The 16,250-nt window shown below is 45.9% G+C and overlaps 1 protein-coding gene across 1 annotated transcript; it reads left to right on the top strand.

Annotated features, from left to right (window-relative positions):
• The first annotated feature begins 6,035 nt into the window (after positions 1-6,035).
• Positions 6,036-14,500, top strand: LOC120849401. Its single transcript, XM_042286795.1, has 4 exons — positions 6,036-6,087; positions 10,025-10,143; positions 10,235-10,354; positions 14,465-14,500. Exons 1-4 carry the CDS (start codon positions 6,036-6,038, stop codon positions 14,498-14,500), a joined length of 327 nt encoding a protein of 108 aa, XP_042142729.1.
• The last annotated feature ends 1,750 nt before the right edge of the window (positions 14,501-16,250 follow it).

Here is a 16,250-nt window from a genome sequence, read left to right as displayed (position 1 = left end):
TGGATACCCGGACCAGGCTGATTTTTTTGGTCGCGCACCAGTCACCTAGCTGTGCTTGGAAATTTGTGCTTGTTTTTTGTCCATCTTGTTCCCCTTCTCCAGGGATTATTTTCGTCATCCTTGTCCAGCTCGGTTGAACCTTTGCAATTAATTGCATTATAAGCACAAAGTAATAGTTTCCGATATGCGGATTTGGTCCGCTCGTGACACGAACTCCAATCCAAACCCATTCATGTATCTCAAGGTCAAACCGCCGAAAGTACGATAACGATTTCCGTAGAGCCGTAAGTACGCCTTCCCGGAGGGTCGAGGAGGAACCTGTCGAATCCCGGTCACATCTGAAAACGTGGTAATCGGAACTGAAGTACTCAGAACTAGATATAGAACTGGTTAGGCAAGTTTCAGTGACACATACAATGTCAAAATTTGATACCAAAATTGATGGGAAAAATATCAGACTTCGTCCGCAAACCACGCACATTCTGATAATAAATTTGTGTGCTATTCATTGTGTTATGGCGCATTATCTCAAGTCTCGGAAGATCCAGAATCTACGAGCGGACCCCAAAAAGGCCTAAACAAGCACCCCTCGGGCCACACGCCATCATCGTTGATAAGACTAAAATCATCAACGGTAGTGCTTATATGAAACTAATCATACGTGTCATATTAGCCACGAAGCTTCTTGCAAGTGAAAGAGCCCAGCTCTAAAGTGTAAGACACAAGTATATTTAACTAATTGCTATGTAAATTTACCTATATCAGGACGATTGATGTAATTTTATCAAAGCTATGCTGCTTCTACCGAACAGTCTTTTAGGATCCGGGTATAGGACTAGTGCGTATACCTCGCTTACTTTATTCTTATATTTTACTTACTGTCGAACATACAATTTGCCAATTGTTAAGCAGGAATTTTCATAAACTTCGGCTCTCAGGGCATCCAAGAATACAAAACACAAAATAAAAGAAAAAAATTGATCTATGACGATTGTGAGTCGGCAACCTCCACCAACAGTAGAAGCATGCACTTTACTTCTTGAAAATTCTCGAAGAATGTGCACAATAAAAAAGTGCAATAAACCTTTCCAGCATGCAGTTTTTGTGTGCTTGTTTCCATCACCACTATATAAATCTTTGCGGAAACCTTACGGCTCATAATCAAAGTCCTAAACATCTGACACCTGCAGACCCCAGAGCTTCGAAGATAAAAGTTTATTGGTAAGTTACTCTACACTGTATTTCGTTCAAATTTTATGAACAAACCTGGATAGGAAAAAGCTTGATTAATCTTGATTTATGCAGAGAACGTCGGTATACACAGAACGTGTTACCGAGCCATTCATTGGGGTTTACAAAAATCATTGTAGGGGTTGTGTGAGTTTTTTTTGGTAGCATGTGATATTATTTTATGCTCTGTTATATTTTTATAAAATGGTGGGCACGAACTGTGTTTCTTGGTTCTTCTTACAAAACCGTTCGAACGCTAACGCCGAACGCCATAACGCCTGCGATCGGCGTTGGTATTTGTACAGATAGTAAAGTTCACCGCAGTAAAGAAAAGGCGAGCTAGCTTTGCGTTTACCCGCAACCGGGTGTGACAGTGAAGCTTGCGATATGTACATGGCACTGTGGTAGAATGCCGAGCTCACAATCGAAAGGTCGTGGTGCGATTCCTGCTAAAGCGCGTTTAAAATTTTGATATTTCTTTCAATTTACCATTTTTTTTGTACAGTTCTTTTTTTGAGTAGGATCCTAAACACTTCGCACATTTTTTCGTGGCTTTCCGTCACACTTTCCTCGAGGATCCCAGCCATGGACATAGGAATAAGGGGAGGCGACATACCGGCTCATGTCAGCCTGGAGAGAAAAATCCAAGTGAAGCCGAAATTAAGGGTTGCGGCCGGCGGAACGCCCCCAAGGGTTACCAAAACACAACCAAATCAGCTTTAAGCTCCGAATCAGCTCTGTGTTTCGCATAATTCGTCCAATAGCACCTTTAGGTTTTGGTCCTCGTTGGAGGAGTGTCCCTCCAAGCTAAACGTCTCCCCCGGCTTAACCGCTGGTGGCGTTATGTCATCTACAGAAGCTTCCTACCTCCATGACCCCAGCATATTCGCCAAGAGCTAACATTTATATATATATATATATATATATATATATATATATATATATATATATATATATATATATATATATATATATATATATATATTGACGGGTACCTTACGTGCTGCACTCCCGACGTTGTCTACGTCCTTGAGTGTCGGGTGTGTCAGATGCTAAAATGTGGGACAAACCATGACAGCCTTCAATAAATTAATTAACAACCACCGATCCCATTCGACCAAATTACTCAGTCTTCCACTCTCTAAACACTTGGCACAAACTGACCGCTCATTTGACAAACTCTCTGTCATTCTGCTTCAATCCGGCTTTAGATCAAACATAGAGCGGAGTTCAAGGAAGTCCATCTCATATACGAATTCGACGCGGTCAAGAGTGGCATGAATGGGAGCCCGGGGAGACCGAGTGTCGTACAGCTCATATGAACGGCCAAATTGTCGCCCCTTCCGATACGCCCCCCCCCCCCCCCCCTCTAAGCTCCCCTCTCGCTCTTTGTCTAGCAGATGTATTGTGAGCGGCGCCCTTTGGCGCTTCTGGTCCGGTGTCGGAGTCGGACGGGCATTGGACCAAGTGTGCGGGACTCGCCTGCGGCGGGGCGAACGGGGGTCGGCTCCAGATGACTCGCTCTGCCGGCCGCGTGTGGCTTCTTGCCCTTGGGGCCCTGCCTTCGCGGTTCCGTCATCGGGGGAGGTTTTTCGGGGCTGGGGACACCGTTGTGTTCCGCCTGTCGTAAATCTTAACTTCAAATATAATTGCTGTTGCCGTCCCTTTTTGGGGCATTTGTGTTCTTATGTTGTGCCTTCTGTCGTCCCCTCTCATGTACAGCTTTCTCCTCTCCCTCTCCGAGTGAGAATCTCGGCCACCATGTAACCCTATTCACTTTTATGTGACGCTTGAAGAAGGAGGGTCCCCCTCCGAAACGCCCGATTAAACTATCCAAGTTTGTTTGGACCTCGGTGGCTTTTTTTTACTTATATGCGAACGCCTCGGCTCCCCACAACTTGAAGATGTCATTTATATATATATATATATATATATATATATATATATATATATATATATTTAGGATAACTGAATGCTATTTTTACACGTTATAGTGATTAACCTGCGTTCTTTATTAATGTTGTGTTAGTTTTGATATACAAAGTGTTCAGCGGTAAACAAAAACAAACATGGCCAAACTTCCGGATTAGTAGATTGCTTCTGGTTGACCATGGTTTTTGCATACTTTTGAGGACCCGCGATGGGGAGTAGCGCGTACTTTAAAAGTTTCAATGCCGAGGAAACACTTCGCACGTTCACAATTTTACTTACACTGGATTCACTCGGCTTCCTGATCCCCTTGATGAAAATAATTACCGATTACTCCTCAAAGAAATAACGAATGTCTCCAGGCATCGTGGGCGCATCTTAAACTACTACCTATTCGAGTCACCTTGCCCATATACAGGCAAACGAGTTAGGACATAAAAGTCGTTCAACTACTTCGTGAACGGAAAGCCTCGTCAATGGGCCCCCAAGAGCTGAAGATACGCACCAAGCTACCCTACGGGGGCGACGAGTCGAGTCTTGGCCCTAGCGAACAGTCTAACGAAAGTGTTTATTACGCTTTCCTCGATGCGACGCGAGTTTCTGTAATGTAATATTTTCTGATGCTTTGACTTGCTTGCCTAAAAATGTAAGTTTTCTTTCCAAGCGTTTTGTGTTACCTTGCTTTCTACGTGCTCCAATGGCCAGGTTGCCTGCCACCTGTCGCTATACGGGGAGATAGTCGGTCGAGTTGCATCAGCCTCTCGTTTCTTACGTAGCGCCATCTGTCAGTAGTATATCGAAGCAGTCGAGCACCGTCTTTTTAGCTGCGATCATCTAAACTCGGCGACCCTGGTGGCGTCACTCTTTTCATGGAAATTATAAAATTTCACTTTTGATTCTTTTTTTCGTGCTGGTGCGCATCGGCCACTCAAAAGCAAGGTACTGGCATTATTAGAGCGTAGCTCTCAAATATTTGCTCGCTAGCGATCCAAAAGCCGTCGAGCGATTATATATTGCGGGTCGCTAGACTGGTTCTTGTTGGACCAGTCATGCGCCCTCTTTCGCCACGTCAACAGGCTCCCGGGCATACCCACGCGGAGAAAGAGCCGGGGCATGTGACTAAAGGAAGGTGGCTGATTGGTCCGACGGTCACGTAGCTTCCGCCGTAGTCTCAGCTTATTGGTGAACAGAGTGTAGATCAGCCAATGAGTGTGTGCTGCCACCCATGAGGGAGCCCTGTTGTAGCCGGAACATTCGATTATATATTTTTAATTAACCATAATATTTTTGCATCTCGATTTTGTGTCTACTGATTTACGTTATACGTCATCCCCTAAAATTAAGTTCTAAGTTAACAGTGCGAAAAACGGGTTTAACCATACAATGAAAGTATTAAAAAATAGCGTTGTCGCCATTGCGCATGCGCCGAACGCTACGTGCGATTTGCACGTTGCGTGTGCTATATTAGCGTATGCTACTTTTCAGTTGTTGCGTGCGAGCTCAGAGTCTTTACGCTCCTTTAAGAAGGATTGGTGATGAAGAAGTTGGCTAAAAACAAGAATAGCACAGTTAAAAAATTGCGCCTCTGTCCCGACCGCGACTGCGGCCGCTTTGGCGGCGTCGAGAGCGCGACATAGGCAACATCCTCGTGACTGCGCTTTAAGGGAGGACGACATTGCACTATACGTGAGGTGCACGTCTCAGACGGTTCGCAAGACTCGGCAAGGTGAGCAACGATCGCCGGCAAGTTGCTGCTTGCGACGCGAGAACGTTTCTCGGCCAAGGCGGCGAAAGTCAGTACACGAGACACCTCTTTCCGAGGCAACGCAAGCGGACACGATCGGTCGACCGCTCCCGTCGCATTCTTATATCTAAACAAATCTAATACGTTACTCTGAAACAAAGAGCTTGGATTTTTTTAATAAAATGATTTAGTGTATCTTGGTGGCGTTGCGACCGCGTGACACTTGGGCTTTGGCTTCGCAGTGGAGAAACTCTATTCTAAAACACTCTTGCGAAGCCTGTGCTAACCCAAGCGCTAAAGTTAGCTCTAGCCTGCGCTAAAATTGCGTACGTTATTCTAAAACTACCTCTTATAGAGTAGTCCCGGACTAAATATTATATTTTTAGGAAGCTGCAGGATAGAGAAAAAGGGGGGAGGGGGTGGAGGGGTTGCGGTGTGCTACCGCCTCGGGTGCCGCGGACCTTAGTGACGGCGCTGGTTCCAAGTTCCAACGAATAAAGAAATCACGGCCCATACATCGTCCACTTCGGTCCGCAGAACTGCTGCGAGTGCGGAGTTTCCTTCCAAACGGGTTTACTCACTCGCGACGCGTTTTTTTCTCCTCTCTTTAACTTACACATTGCATAAGACAGTTTTGGCAAAAGCTTCAAACTTGGTGTTGCCGCACCGTGAAACAACGTACTGAGTGCCGCTAGCAACACCTATGATTTAATATAAAATACCTTACGGAATCGACCGAGATAATTATGCACAAATTTAACTGAAGCCAAGCTGAGCGGGCAATATTGTTTTTCTGGATCACGCTTACACGCCTCTCTATTTTGGGCCAACAAGAGAGAGGAACGAAAAACGCGAAGACACCTTCGATGTTACCGTAAACTGTTCAACGTTCAGCGACTGTACTCGAAACACTGATGCAACAGCCTACCCAACTGTGCTAACTTTGCAATTCGTTACACAGGTTCACGCATAGACACGCACACACACCGACACAAAACAATACCACCTGTGCCAATGCTACCAATACTTTAAACGGAAATTGTAAATTAATGACCGAATATTTGTTTTTCTACTGATTTCCTTACTCACTGTTGATATCGTTTTTCCCTCTTCAGAACGAGATACAGAGGATATGGCTCGACTCGCTTGCGTATTTCTGGTCTTTGTGCTGGCTTATCAGTGTGGTAAATACTCTATTTTTCTTCCTTTGTTTGGGTGTTCTTGGTAACATGTCAGCGTAGACGAAATTTATCTCGAATTTCATTTCGCACATTGCTTCAACACAAGCGCGCGACTCTTCGTTTTCAGGAAGAAATACACTCCGTGGCCCTGTTTAAAAATATATATCTAGAAATGTGTTTTTATTTTACGAAACGTTGCATGAAAAATAGACAAATTATGCTTGATGGTATTGGCTCCTCGTGTGCAGTGTTGCGCTCAGCCGGTAGGGACGCAACAGTTGAATCTCCTGCCCATAGTCTGAACAGTAACGGCAATACAGTGAGTACACCGGAGGGACGAGAACGAAGTTTGGCTGTGGTTATATAAAGAATCCTTCATAGAGGACAAGCAGTGCTACTGCATTTCGACGTAGTCCAAAGGCCTGTCCATACGGGACACATCAAATAGCATAAAGCAACACTTCACCGTCATATCAATTGAAAGTTACTGTTCGGCTGTCCGTTTTATAGCGCAACTCTTAGGCGCTTGTTTCCTGCTTGAGCGACGGCGTCGGCGTCGGTTTGTGTGTAACCGCGCGTTGCATTATAGGACGTTTCCCATAATCACGTCACACGTGACGTCACGTGTAACGTCACGACGGTTACCCTTGTGAGGTTCGCAAGGGTTACCCTCACGAGGTTTACAAGGCTTACCAGTGATCTCTATGTCTATTCGCTGGATCGCGCTTGACCAGCTCCGCCTATAGACGGGAATGCGGTTACGGTCGGCCATCTCTTTGGTAGAGTTATATTATATCTAGCCATCATAGTAATATGGCGGACAACGCAATGGCGGCTGCGGCGGCAGGCTGCCCCAAAATAGCCGTGGATCTAGTACACTGTACCGTGGGTGATATTTCGCGCCTGATTGAAGTTGTTCGACGAAGCAGATTCTTGAAACACGGCGTGAACGGTAGCCTCATCTTTGAGGACCCGGCAAAAGTTCTACGAAAGCGCAGCACCGGGGGAACGCAGCGCAGCACGCATTGACAGCAGACACCGTACCGGCGTCTGCTTTTGACGCTTCTTTCGATGCGAATTTCGATGCGTGCTGTGCTGCTTTTCCTCGGAGCCGTGATTTCGTGAAACTTTCACCGGCTCCTCAAAGATCCGGCTACCGTTCATGCCGGGTTTCAAAAATATGTTTTGTCAAGCAATTTTAATCAAGCACGAATTATCACCCACGCTATTTTGATATCAGCCTGCCACCACAACTGCCACAACGCTGTGTGCCATGGATGGATGATACTGGCAGCAGCAGCTGTACCTTGGCTAGAGGTATAACTCTACCAAAAAGATTGCCGCCAGTGGGTTCATTCGCGGAGCGGGCAAACGCGATCCAGCAATAGACCGATCACACCAAGCTTTCGGCGCATGCGTTACGCCGCCATAACTTTAGTTCGCAGGAGACAAGCAGCAGTGCAAGACAAGGCTCGTGCTGTCTCGCGCTGACCACGCCCAGAGCTCCAGCGAGGTTGTCGCACATGCAGAAAGACTAAAGTTCCCTCGATGCATTGCGGCAGCGGCGGCGTAGCCAAACACGCTGGTGAGATCGGTCTATTGTTATAGAGATCAGTGAGGCTTAACCTCACTAGGGTCACAAGGGTCACAAGGGTTACACTCACGAGAGTCTCGGAGTGTTACCCTCACGAGGGTTACGAGGATTACCCTCACGAGGGCCACGAGGGTTACCCTCACGAATGTCACGTAGGATGCCTTCGCGAGGATCACGAGGGTTACCCTCGTGACCCTCGTGAGGGTCACGAGGGTAACGTTACGACGTTACCGTCACGTGTGACGTCACGTGTGACATCATTATAGGAAACGCGTAATGTATGATATCACGTGACGTTACGTGTGACGTCACATGACCTTACGTGTGACGTCATGCGCAACGTTAATATTGCCGCTAAATTTGGCGGGGAAATTTTTTCCCTAATCCTCGCGAAAAATGTTTCCGCTAAACTTACCCTTGTGACGTCACGTCTGACGGCACCTGTGTCGTCGCACGCGACCAGGTGCTTGGCGACCTGTGTCCTGCCGGGGAGACTCCCTCTTTTTATTGTGTTTCTGTCGGCACGATAATAGCGTTAGCGTTAGCGTTCTGTCGGCACGATAATAGGTTGAGTGAAAAGTGTCCCACTGTATACGTTCAGGAGAGTTCCGCGTCGTTAATGTGAGAAACACTTTGTGCGGCCGACCTATCTTTCCTACACCAAACAAGAAGTTCCCACGTAATTTGGGATCGCATGTTTACCGCAGACGTACCAGCCGACGCTGCCGACACTGGCTGGATGGACATGTATGGACAACATTCCATACATGGGTATGGAATGTTGTCCACGAGGGATAGGTTGTAACATTGGGGCGCTACCGCGACAGGCATCTTCCCCACTGTACTTGGCCTTAGACAAATAAGCATGTTTTCACCACTTGGGTAGTCGCGTGTACGTTCTTCACTCTTGTGTCTCAACTGTTTGAGATGCGCGCCCATTTCCAAAGGCGTACACACAATCGCTTTGAGAAACTGGTTGTGATACTAGTACGCCGAGTCCTGTTGAAGTACAGATGTAGGGCCAAGATTCAGCGTCCCTGTTTGACACCCATGTTCCCAATACTTCCCATGTTGCACGAGTAGATATTGGACTACTGAGAGAATGAACTGTGGACTCTTGGAGAGCAGGAATTCCTGCGACGATGGCAACATAGGTTTTTCATAGTGAGTAGAGCTGGGTCATACTAGGGACGCCCCGCATCCACGTTTAGATAAGCATAATGTAGAATCTCTCGGTGTGGCCTGCGCGCCAGTCAGTTTGTAAATATGTAAATGAACGTTTCTTACAGCAATTAAAATAAAGATTTGAGTGAGTTCTGAGTGTCGCCGCGACGACACAGCTACGTGCGTTGCCCTTTCAGTTACGAAGAGTCGCGAATTCATGTCTGGCGTGCCTAATTAAAATACTTGAATACATCCTTAGCTGGAAATTGTGATTGGAGGGTATTTGTTAAGCTCATTGCCTCCACTAAGAGAATATTTGTGGCTTGTGGTTGGTCACAAAAGCTGTCAATCATCACACTAAAGTCACTGAAACAATTTCAGCCAAAGGCGTTCCCTTATTTTCGCCCCATTCTCACCACATCATGACCAAGTTCTACATAAACGGCTCTGGTTCCGGATTGCTTTAAAAATACATATTCAGACTGCCGGCGAATACCGTGGTGTATTGAAATGAACGTAATCTCTTTGTAATGCACCATTGATTTAAAAATAAATTCGAGCAATGATCTCAAAACTTCAAGTAAAAAAAAACAAAAAAAAAAAAACATGGTTGCATAACGATGGCGCACTTAGTACCGACGGATGTCCTCAGCATGTCGTCTGCTTTCTTTACCTGCTCGGCTGCATCTTTCACGCTGCTTCCGATGCATCCATCAATTCGCGCGCCAAAGCACCCCGCCACTCGACTCGGTCGTTTGCATCGCCGTCCACCGTTGACCCTGGGAAGTTTTTAGGCTCTATCCTTTACAGAAAGGGATATACGCCCTGCAATTTTACGAAATCAAATCCACGGGAGAAATAGGCCTTCGATGAAAGGTCTATATTGCTACGCGCAGTCGCCGATTTTTACGGCCGACTCTGGAACGAGGATAGAGTCAAAAAAAAAAAATAAAAAAGCCGGAGACAACGGACGAAAAAGTGGATAGCAAGCAAGCCTTTTCGGCGTTTCAAACACGATATATTTGCTACCGTCGTCAAATACCTATGCAGATTGGAAATGTGCTTAGTATACCACTCGATTCAGCCGATAATGTTCTCACCCACTGATTATGATTGACTACCGTGGTTCTGAGGGGTAATTCTTATTAAATGCACAAGACAGCTTTACCATTGTTGTTCCAGCTGACGTGGTAAACGGTGCGGTGAAAGCGGAAGACCTTCCAAGCTTCGTGGGGAATAAAGGAGAATTCTTTGAAAAATTGAAGGAGCTTTGTTACCACCATCACTACACGAGGGATATTGTGAGTATAAAAAACAACAATTTAAGAAACACTAAACATTCGATTTCATATATTGTGTCCTTTGTAAGCTAAAGAACATTTTTCTTTCTAGCTTTCAGTTCACTTATCTCACTGCTCCGTTTTCTGCTACCTCGGTCCTGTCTTGAGACATGGTGGAGGGTCTTCTTTACTACAGCTAACAAACAGAGAACCATGCAGCAATGTTGGCGGGGTGAGTCAGAAGCCCAAACTTCATTTCTTTTATGCCCTACCATTAAATCCAGAATTTTAATCACGGCCATGAAACTTTGGGGTTCCATCTGGTCACCCTGAAGCGAAGTTCGTCTTAATGTCTATGTCGTATGCCACGGAAAGTGTAAAGTTAATTGGAACGAAAATAAACTCGGCGTCTTCATATCTTAGCTGAGACATGCACCATCATTTTTGTCAAGTACTACACGAAGCATGCCCCTCTTGCTATAGCGCATTTGTCGCTGCATGCGAATGCCTAAATTCCTACTAGAAACGGATATGCTTGATTTACCTTGATCCTACGGGTGAAGTCGGTATCCCAGAACACGTTGGATTTGCTAGCTTCCCCACACTTCTGCGGCTTTTTTGAAAACTTTCCGTGACATCAAATCACGCGAGACTGTCATGTGATATTGTCACGCGATTACTCACACTTTTCCAACTCTTGGCTTGCCGCCCTGCAAGAACCTGCAGTGCATTCCTATTGTAAATTGCCCTATACGGTCTGTCCTTTGCAATAATAACAAACAATGGCTCAAATAGCGCGTGGCAAAGTCGCCGGGCGGGAAGCCAGACGCCGAGAAAGACGGAACTGAGCTCCAATGTTCTTTCTTCCCAGCGCGTGAGAGATGAGGAGCCTTTCTTCACGTAGCACCTCTTATGAGTCTGTATTGTTGTGGCAAAATCAATAAACAAAAAAAAAAAAGTTGTAGCCACGTGACGGATTCGCTTTCAGAAGTCTCTTCTCGGCGCGATGGTTGAGTGTATATGGTTTGAAATGTTCGTGTCTTGGGTTCGATTCTCGTCAGGTGATGTTCGGGATTGCTTTCTCTCCTATCAACATTTCTTTGCATCTTTGTTGTCATTTCAGGAGATAATAATTATAAAAAAAATAGGCGATTTAATCTCAGGAGAAAGTTAATTTCTCCTGAATTTCGTCCATCATGTTTTTGTGGCGGTTTCGATAGCTTTTATTCCCGCCTTCTACGGTGATCCAAGCCCCTGAACAGATTCCGTGTAAACGTTTTAAAGCATGTGCTTAAAATAGCAATTACTCTCCTGCTGCGTTTGCCAAGCATTTTGAGGTACAGTTCGTCTCGCAGGGGTTTTACAAACATGAATTGCTTATATCCACATCTGTCTGAGGTTAGCGAGTGTAGATGGTATGTTTAAAGGTATTTTCGTCAAAACACGATGAAGAGTCAAATGATTGACTGCAGTGGGCCAAACGGAATGCCGGAGGGAAGTACGTGAAAATGCAACGTCCCAGAGCCCTTTTGCCGTCACATGCCTTTCGATCCTTTACCAAAATAACTCACGGAGTCATAGCATACATAAATATTCAAGTAATGTCAAAAGTTACTATAGAAGTAGAACCAAGGCAAGCGATTGAAAGGCTGAAAAGTGGGCACATCGGTTATTCAGCCCCACGTTCCGGTTGAAAGCATTTTTTTTTTCCAAAATGCAAAAAAAAAGTAACTTTTTTTTTTTGGGGGGGGGGGGGGGAGGGTTGTTTTCAACGTTAGGAGGGTTTGTTGTTTGAGTGACTGTTATCATGGATTTGAAAGGAGGTCGTCTGGGTCAGTTTTGGTTGGTATGAAAGGAAGGGAGGTAGCATGTGTCATTGGTTCAGTTTGAGCTGTCGTTGATGGAGTGGAGAGGAGGTGTTTCGACCTTTGCAGAGGAGGGTTGTGGTGTATGTATAAGAGCGGAGGTGTTCAAATAAACTAGAAGCTGTGTTTGAGACTTGTTGTTCTTTTGTCCGTTTTTTTTATTTTTCCGTGTCTCCGGTTTACGATGGAAGTTCTTCACCATCTCGCCTGTGCTTTTACCCTTTCTCTGCAAGAAAAAACACGTTTCTTTGTTTTTTTTTTCTTTCTTCTTGTGTAAAACTGGTCAAGATATTAGAGGATAAAAAGTCAGCCATGCGCGTTACGTCATTTTTTTAACTATTTTTGTTCACGCTGCGCCCTTGCAAAGCTCGGCGAAAGACTCTGCACGCACCTCACCTGGCCACCCCACCGTGTCCTTCGCATCATTAAGTTCGTCTGCTATGGTCAGCGTAACCATTGCAACGAAGTGTCAGCTGAGTGAATTCACACATTAACGTACAGTCTGAAGCCAGAAACAGCTGACACCATAATGCGAATACCGACTGCTGAATTTAACCTGGCAACGCTAGTTGAATTCGGACGCGTCGGTGCGGCGGTCGACGCTGGGAGCGGGAAGGGGTCGTCTGGATAACCCCTGACGGTTCCAACGAGGCTTGGCGGAAGCTCGAACCTGAGATTACGTACTTTTAGAAGACTGCATTCTATACTCCGTTCGCAATTAAGCTGAGACTGTAGCCGAAAGTACAAGTGAGAGGTAGACCCCGCTCCTGGCTTTGATACATGCATTTATAGCGCGAGTGTTCCTTCTCCGGAAGAAGGCTTCAAAGCAGCGACCTCGAGCTCTCGTGGTTGTGGTATTGCCTACCGTCTCAGCTTAAGGGTGTACGGAATATAGATGTACTACACTCTTATCGCGGGAGCTCATGCCCTTTCGTCGAAGCATTCCCGCTTTCCACAGCGTTCGATCTACTAAATCTCTATTTTACGGAATCTTATATTCCGTTCACCCTCAAGTTGACGCTAGAAGGTCCGCCCTCAGTGTGAGCTTTATGCCCTTGCTAAAGCAAGTATGAATGCGCAGGCCCGCGTAACCAAAGAACTGCGAAAGCCACCGAGCTTATGCTGAAGGCGGAGCTTCTCGTCTCCGCTTAAGGGTGAACAAAGTATAGTTGATCGAACGCTAGAGCTCTGCTGGACCCGCTCTCGACTGTGTACGATCTGCTAAATCTCTCTAAGTAAAACGTACACCGCGGAAAGCAGCGGGCGCGGGCTTAATTCATACTATGAAGTGACGAGACGAGTTTCTTCTATAGCAAACAGAGCTCTAGAGTAAGGTCTCCTAAAGGCTCTGTTATACTCCGACGTCAAGCGTAGCAAACACTGCGTAGCGCAGAGCACACAGCTACTGATTGGCCACAGATATCGAGTTCCAGCTCGCCGGCTAATCAAAGGTCTACAATTTGGGCTACGCTGCGTGCGCTGAGCTCAACAACGGAGAATATCAGAGCCTTGAATTCCCTCATTTTTAATTTCTTTTTTTTTTTCGGAGTGGAGCGAAACGAAACGATTGGTGAACGTGCGTAAGGCGGTCTGCTTGAAGGTCTAGTTTAAGACCCTAGGCTTTGCTTGAGCATCTGTTTATAGGGCAACGGTCGGAAATTCATAGTACCATGATACCAGGAATACATCCGAATATGTATTTTAATGAAGACATAGAAAATAGAGATGGACACATTGTACCGCGACGCAGAAATACAAATATAAAACGTAGTAGAAGAATACTCTCCAAATTGATATATATCAGGAAACTGTCCAACCTTAAACTTACGAGTTGCTAGCCCGCAAAAATTAGGAGACAACTGCATATGGTACGGATTCGGTGACGTGACAGAAATCTTAACCTCGCCCGCATTGAAATAAATTTAGCATTAAAAAGGTGCATTCGCATCATGGGTAAGCAATTAACCTATGGGCGACTGCTCGAATTAGCAGATTAGAGCTTCTTTTATAAACAATGTACGCTCAGAACGATTCCAAGACATAACACGATAATTGCCAAAAAGGAAGTAGGATTTTCCGGAAGAAAGACGGTAGGTTAGACTTAGAGGAAGACTTGGCCGATGGTAATAGTAGGAGCAAATTAAACTTAAGAAATTTAGCGGATATTTTGGCAGGCAGACGATTTGGACCACGCAATTGGCGTAAAGCCAGCGATGCCCGAGTTGTCTTAGTACGCCTAAACATATCAATAATATATTAAAGGAGTGGCTCGTTCTGCATCGAATAATTCAGCAAAAAATGAACATGAAATACAGAGATCAAACCTCCCCATGAGAGGATATAAATTATGCACAAACAAAAAAAGTAAGAAGCTAAGCATTACATTTGTCTGTCCAGCTTAGAATTAAAGCCGGTCATTGTGAACATAAACGTGAATAATTAAGTTGTGCAAGTTAAATCGATGCATTGTTTTTCAGATATGCATCCGAGGAGTATGCGCCTACGAGTCATGAAGCAGTCAAGTATCCAGGCGGATGCCAAATACTTCAACGAAAAACTCGGTTTTTGTAATATGATAAAAAAACAGAACTGTAGCCAATAAAGATTTTCTTACAATTTCTTACAAAACGAGGTGATAATTATCATGCCATGCATCATTTTTAATGTGATAGCATTCTGTAGCTACGTCATCCGGTTTTCGCGATACGATCTTTGATCTTGAAGCGCTGTGCCTATGAGCGGCGCGCGCGTGAGCCGCCATATGCGGAGGCGCCTCGTGGCGGCGCTGCTTTCCGCATAGGCAGCACATCCGTATTCGCAGGCGCTGCGCGTCGTTCTACAGGTTGTCCTCGAGGTCGTTCTTGAGATCGGCCCAGAGGTCGTCCCAGAGGTCGTTTCAGTCATCGTCCTTGAGATCGCCCGAGAGGTTGTCCTAGATGTCGTACTAGACGTCGTCCTTGACGCCGTGCTAGACGTTGTCCTTGATGTCGTCCTAGACGGCGTCCTTCAGGTGGTCTTAAAGGTCGTCCTTGAGATCGCCCTAGAGGTTCTCCACGACGTCTTCCTGGACGTCGTTCTACAGGACAACGTCGAGGATGACAAGCCTAGACAAGCGGTAGTATGCACACATTCACATTTTCACCCAAGCTAAGAGGCAATTATCGGTTTCAGTTGAGCTAGCTGGTGCATGGTGTACGATGGTGGTGAAACAGCTTAAACTAGAGCCACTAAATGAGCAGCGCTTAGAGTATCGGCACTCCCTTCCCCGACCACTCTACCTCTGCATTGATGAGGCCGCCACAATCTTGGTGCTTGTGCACAGCAGACGCAACTGCCGATTTTCGTGATTGAAAAGTGCGGCTTCCTTAGCATTACATTCGGTGTGAGGAAGCTCCTGTAATATTTCTTTGCTTTGTCACGAGCTGTTAAAACATTTGAGGAGGACAGAAATACGTTTTCTGGGATTTCAGACAAAGCTTTAGAAAATTGGCAGCCATGATTTTAAGCCACAATATGGACAAGTACCCTTACTCTGAAGCGTAGTTTTTGGTGGCACTAGATTCAACATTAAAGGATTACAGATAGACAGGACAAGAAAGGCACACGAGGTTGCAATGATGGTCGGCAAACAGCTTGATCATTAAGCGATCACACAGAGACGAAAGCTTAAACCTTGTTGTCGGCTTGCCTTGCTGCATACCCGACCCGGAGGAATAACACAGAGCCAACGGTTTCAACAACAAGCAACTACATCTAATGGGAGATGGACGAGACGATTAACATGGTTACCAGAGGCGCCTGAGTCCAGGCAGCGATTCCCCGTGCGCCGTCTGTTATCTGCCTTATCAAGGCGGCGCATCCGATGCGCGCATGGCTTGCGTGACGTCGCCGCACGCGAGATAAGTTCGGCACCTTTGCCTCGCAGACGGGCAACTGGGCTGGGAAGCAGCCAGGGTGCCGACAACCTTTACACAAAGGCGAAGCAATCGCTCAATTTCCAAGTGGCGCACTGCAGTCACGCTGACGTCAATGATTCAATCCTAAACCAGCCGTAAAATAAAGTGTTCAGTCAAAATTTGCATTGTTGTATTCACAGTGAGCTGCGTCGTGAGCCTCACGACAAATGCTACTGCAATTCATAGACAACCAACAATTGTGGTTTTCGCAGCCACTTTTTGTACACCTTAGAAACAATGACGTGTCGTGATGTTTCGGATGGGGGGGGGGGGGGGCGTTTTTATAGAGTCCAAGAGTAGGTACGCA

This window comes from Ixodes scapularis, unplaced genomic scaffold, assembly GCF_016920785.2.
Source record: "Ixodes scapularis isolate PalLabHiFi unplaced genomic scaffold, ASM1692078v2 PGA_scaffold8__174_contigs__length_109621045, whole genome shotgun sequence".
NCBI lineage: Eukaryota > Metazoa > Arthropoda > Arachnida > Ixodida > Ixodidae > Ixodes > Ixodes scapularis.
The sequence above is the reverse complement of the archived record's forward strand: the minus strand, read 5'-3'. Positions and strand labels throughout refer to the sequence as shown.